Raw genomic sequence first — 6,000 nt, forward strand, 5'->3', positions numbered from 1 at the left:
TCAAAAGGATTTTCATATGTTAAAGAAGACTCACAGGATACCTCAGGCCTTGCCATTGTCAAGTTAAGGTTGTTTTTCCCTCTAGCAAGGCATTAACATTAAGATAGTTGGGAGCTTCCTGGAGGAACATTATACTCTGCCCACTTCAAGTATCTGTCAATGGGCTGCAGGTTATAAGGACATTTAATTGTATGTACATTTCCTTCTGGAAGCTAGGTTATTGATAGAAATGCCTTGTTCTTATAGATTGCTAAGACATTTGTAAACTGAGGGAGACTCATGCCTTGCAGGATTGTGATCTCTACAAGTTAACTATTTGTTTTTCCTTAGCTTTAGGGTATCCAGGAGTGCATGAGGAAAGTCACATATATCCCATCTGAGGGGGTTGGTTTGTAGGGTGTTGGCTTCTGCTTTGTCCTCAGCTTGCCTTCTGTTTCCTCATCAAACTGATTTATAGGAAAAAGATAACCTAAAGCTAGCATTGCCCCAAAGTCTTCATTGAAAGTATGTAAGGAGAGTCAATAACAATATGGGGTAAAACATAAAAATTAAAGGAAATGAAAAAGGAAACTATTCACCAAACATTCACAACAGGTTCTATAACCATGAGTTTAAAATGGAAAAATATTGGAGGTGTAGATTAGCATCATTGGTCAGCAAGATGAGTAGGAACATCAGCCCACAGTTAATAGCTACTTGGATATCCCTCAGAGAGCTACTCTGAAGAACATGCTGGGATGACTCCACAACAAGAAGAATGAGAACCTTTATTTATTAGCCAAAAGTCAGAACAGCAAAGAGATGAGTAATGTGCTCTAGGCGTGCCATTTTCTCTTCTCATCTGGTAGGTTCCTTTTTCCTGGAAAAGTAGGGGAAAGAAGACTTCCTTTCTTCTCCCAGAGTGCCCTTTCCCTTTAGAAAAATTGCCAGAATGTGGATGTGGAGAAGCCACTAGCTACTCTGTGGGTGGCAGAATTCATTTGCATTCAGAACAGACAGAAAAGCCAACAAAGGATATTAGTTGTCTAGATAAAGAACTAAGCCAGATATGGGCAATAGGTTTTGGATGCCAACTAAGGTTGATAATAGCTTCCTGGAGTGCTGGGCTGAGCAGGACTCTGAGTGTGAATCGGGTTTAGAGAGAAAGAATTGCAAAATGAATTAGGTAAGGGTGTTGGGGTTGAGAAGTGAGGAAGAGGAATACATGTTAGGTAATTGCCATCTATTTCTTCAGGTCAGGCACAAAAAGCAAGAGACCATGCCTCTTATATTCTAGTGCAGGACAGTGAGAACTGCACAGGTACTGCAGCAAAAAGAATCCCATTTTGCAGAACCCGTAAGGGGCAATCAGGAATACATTTTTGGGAAACTGCCACATGAGTTATAGCTTACTTGGAGTTAATAGCAACATGGAGAAGAGACTGAAGAATGCCAGAGGATTTCCAATGGCTGAGAGAGAGACAGCTTTTGTTCTCCAGTTTTCTTCTGGTAGTGAAAATAACCAGAGTATGTTAGGGCATTCATAGTAATACAAATATGAATGATGTAGTGATATTGCCTTACATATGCATTTGTCCCAATTGTGAAATCGTTTTTTTACATGACTTATATTAATTAATCCCCACAAGAACCCCGTGAACCTTTAAGAGTTTAGTGACATTCCTAAGTAGCATAATCTACTGCTAAAATGTTAGATAAGAGATTCTAGCCTATGCATTCTAATGTCAAGTCCTGTGTTCTTTTCATCGCTTTGGAGAATGTTCTCCATTGCCCACATTGAAAAATGATGAGGTCTGTCCCCCAGAGCACACTTGAGCTGCAGTGAGGATTTCAAAATGTAGATTTTGCCATAGTGTAGTATTGCAGCATTTGAAATTACTGGAATATCTGACACTGATTATTTAGATTCAGAAATGTTTGTCCTAATCAAGGAAGAGACCAGTTTAAATGTCAGTGCTCAAGATGTTAAATCCCCAACATCCTTGTTAATTAAAGCTGTGTTTCTCAGATTTCTTGCTTTATTAGCACCTAAAATAGGTTCCAGACTTGGTAAAACTCACTTCTTTTAATCCAGCGTAATGAAAATGACAACTGATTGTGAAAAAGGACATTAGAATGAAATTAATCAAGTTAAGAAATTAATGCTCTCAAGAATCATGACTTAGTGAATAATGATTTGAAGGAGATGGTAATCAACTCAGCACACATAAGATTATTTGGGGGGAGAGTAAGCAAAAAGAAAAGTACAAGAGTAATACATTCTTTAGCAGATATGGACAATACACAGAGACTACAGAGTGAAACACACATTTTGGAAAATCAGAGGAAACATTAGAAACGAAATAAAATATTGAGAGGCCTTAGGACATGGGATGATTCTTGTTCCTATCTCCCTTCTATTATATCTGTTTACCAAATTTCTTTGTTTTCTGCATCATGTCCATACTCTCCAAGACACATGTGTTGTTTTCTTTGTAGGTATGATATCATGAATCTGCAGTACACAGAAGCTAATCGCTATGACTACGTACATGTTGGAACCTGGCACGAAGGCGTGTTGAACATCGATGATTACAAAATCCAAATGAACAAGAGTGGAGTGGTACGGTCTGTGTGCAGTGAGCCTTGCTTAAAGGGTCAGATTAAGGTAAGCCGGCCACAGATGCATTCTTGGACAGGAGGAGGCCACCTGCATGGGCCTATGTAAAGAAAAACAGACATTTTTCTTAGACAAGACTGTCCAGAAAGGGTGTGCCAAGCTTTCTGTTTTTGTTCTTGTGTTTAGCTAAAATTGGAAAAACAAAGGAAGATTAGGAAATGAAATAGGCAAACCATTCGAATATTTAAGAATAGTCCTTATTTGAATCGCAATGATGAGCCGGAATCTTCAATCCAATATAGAAAGCAAGGGGACAAATACTTGAATTAAAAATTGAAACAGAAGTAAATGTGGAAACCAAAACCAATGATACTGCTTAGTCAGAGTTGTAGCTACTGTTAAAGAAAGCAGAAGCTGAACAGTACAAAATAAGCACATAATGAACATAAAAGAAATTGAAATGTGCTAACACAGAAGCTGCTTATCATTTCTCTTTTGACCACCACATTCTTTGATTTTCCTGAAATTGGCATTTTGTAGCCAAGAGGGAGTCCTCACTTCCTAATTATTCTTAGAAGCTTTTTTTTATCAGCCTGGAGCAAGTGAGTAACCACAGTATTGCTGTATGCATAACAGAGTAAATAAACATCAAATATTGAGCCTTTGGCTGGGCCAGCTGGAGAGAATTCTCAGTGAAGAAGGCATGGGAACAGCGCTCCCTGGATCCATGCTATTTAAAACCAAACACTATGGTGCACTAGGAAATGGAGCATGGGGCAGTGATGGCCAACTGGCAGGAGGATGGATTAAATGACCTGCTAGGTCTCTCCCCTCTCTAATTTGCTGTGATTCAGCTCCGGGAACAGACAGGCTGTCACGTAAATGTCACACGGCACAGCTGGGCTGGAGTAGACGCCTGGGAGGCCCGGCCCCTCTGGCCACGCCGCCCCACCACCTGCCCTTCCTGGGAGCTGTGCACCACCCCTGCAGGGAGAAGCCCTGACAGGTACACTGAGGGGTGTGGGAGTGTGTGGAAGTGCTGCTGCAGAAACTGGAAGAGCCTCAACTCTACTGGTCAGTGAAGGCAGAGGATTTGGAAACCGCAACATCTTTTGAAGAGCTGTCGTGATGGACTCAAACTCTCAGTGATACCGGCCACTTTGAGGAAGCAACAGACTTCTGAGACAATTCATCCCAGTTTGTTTGATTGAAGGGCTGACTGATTGCATTTTATTTTTTTTATTAGAGTATAGTTGACACACAAGGTTACATTTGTTTTATTCACCCTAGTTTTAAATATCTTGTGCCTTCTATGGAGATGTGATATTAAAAGTACATAATAATTGTCATGACAACTAACCAATCAGACTGGACTCCTTCCTGGTGCTGTGACAGGGTGCTGGAGGCCTCCTGCCAAGCCCAGGGTTAGTCCTTGGATCTTGGGAAGATATGGGCGAGGAGTCCTGTAAGGCTGGAGTAGCGTGGGGCATTCAGGAGGCTCGAAGAGACCATGAGTTTCTACTCTGCACGGAAGTGTTTCAGCAGTGTAAGCATGGCTGCAACCACACCAGTGTGTATGGGCTCCACCCCAGGAATTCCATTTCTGATTCTTGTCCTGATGAAATTCTATCATGTCTGGTGGTTTAAAATCCAGAGGCCCGTAGCTTCTTGAATATTTCCACGAGATGCCAGACCACTGGAATATATGTTTGTCATCCTTTCTGAATGGTGGGGAAATAGGACATCTGAGACGGAGGTCATACCATCGGGACAAAAGAGAAGCCCTGAGCTCATGGACTTCTGTGACTCAAAGAGTATCACATGTCTGGCTCAAGCCTTTCCAGCTTGTGTGGTAGCATTGTCTACACCACACACAACCACTGTAAAACAGTTTATAGAACTACAAAGTTGGGTTTTTCAAGAGTATAAGAAAAACCAACCAACCAACCCTGGCAAGAGAAAACAAATCGTTCTAAAGATTCTCTGAACTCCAGCCCCCTTTCACAATTCCCTGCTATCCCTGTGATTGCTGGCAGGCCATGGATGGGGACTCACATACCATGTGGATTCTGCTTTGTACATTCCAGAAGAAAGGCCTTTCCTCCCCGAGTTCAGAAGAAAGGCTGTCTGCATACATCTCTATGCCTACATACTGAAGTATTTCTGGCAACACGTTTGCATTACGCCCATGCAGTGTTTGTTATTGAAGGAGATCCCAGAAATCATCGCAGAGCCATTACAGAGCACTCACTATAAATGCAAATCTTTTGGGGTCTAATTTTAGAACTGTTTTGTACCCTGCAGGAGGAAAATATGCCTGTTCTCAATGGCACCTGGAGTGGAGGTTGGGGTGGTGGTGGAATGTTTGTTTGTTTCCCATAAGCACCAAGGGAGGTCTGGAAACAAATGAAATCTGAATCCCATTTACCAAATGATAGCACTTATATTCTTACACCACCAATTTGCCACCTACCAGGCCCAGGACGCAGAGAGCTGGATCCCTCAGTAGCCACTACAAAAACAGAAGAGAGGCAACAACGAGCAAGGTGATTGTAGGACTTGCACTTGCATTAACTGGGAAATACACTGTTTAGAAAAGGAGTACTCATTTTAAATATCAAATGCCATTTAAAGTGCTAAAATTAATGATTTGACTCTTTTTGTGATAACCCACAGAACTCTCTTATGGTAATTTCCCTCAAAGTAGTTAAAAGTCCAGTTTTCTTATGTTACTGATTTTTAGAAATATAAATATAATATCTTATAATATCTTACAGAAACAGAAATTTATTTTAACCATTCCATAAACATAGTTAAATAAAATCAAACTTTTTATGGTTGTGTGTTATATTAGTCAGGGTTCAGACAGGAAAAAACGAACCCTGGCCAGGTTGTTTGATAGAGGGAATTTAATATAAGAAATTGGTTATATAAGTGAAAGAGGATGCCCAGGGCACCTCAGAGGTGACCAACAGCAAGAATCATCCTCACCCCAGGCCAGAGGGACACAAGGAGGAGTCACAGCTACTTCTGAGATGACCCCTGGAGCGGGCCCGAGAGGATACCATGGCTTCTCCTCTGTCCTTCCCTTCAGTCTCCCATTAGGTCCTTGTGTTTTGCCAACACCATCCAGAAGACATTGGCAAAAAAGCCTGGACAATGTAGTTCACAGGTTTCCTGGAAACCTTTAAACTAAGCAAGGCTTAAGGGCTAGTGCATTATGGGAAATCTCAGAGCTGCAAGAGTGAAGGGGAAGGGGAAAGGAGCCATGGAAGCATGGAAAAATGCCAGCACCACCATCATCACTGAGGTAATGCTTTACTGAGCCAGACGCTACTTCATTGACTACAACTAGTCGTTCAGCCTCACAGAGGTCTCTGGACAGGCCGCTCGCACTGTCT

General features: G+C 41.6%; 1 protein-coding gene across 4 annotated transcripts in view; it reads left to right on the top strand.

The window, feature by feature from the left end:
• GRM1 (glutamate metabotropic receptor 1) overlaps positions 1 to 6,000 on the top strand; it is a 377,107-nt gene that overhangs the window by 314,561 nt on the left and 56,546 nt on the right. For all 4 annotated transcript variants that reach the window (XM_081829111.1, XM_081829113.1, XM_081829114.1 and 1 more), the window contains one exon: positions 2,479 to 2,647. In XM_081829111.1, coding sequence (XP_081685237.1) covers positions 2,479 to 2,647 — 169 coding nt within the window. The remainder of the gene's footprint in view (positions 1 to 2,478; positions 2,648 to 6,000) is intronic.

The sequence above is a fragment of the Leptonychotes weddellii genome, chromosome 8 (genome assembly GCF_054177405.1).
Source record: "Leptonychotes weddellii isolate Sample4059 chromosome 8, ASM5417740v2, whole genome shotgun sequence".
NCBI lineage: Eukaryota > Metazoa > Chordata > Mammalia > Carnivora > Phocidae > Leptonychotes > Leptonychotes weddellii.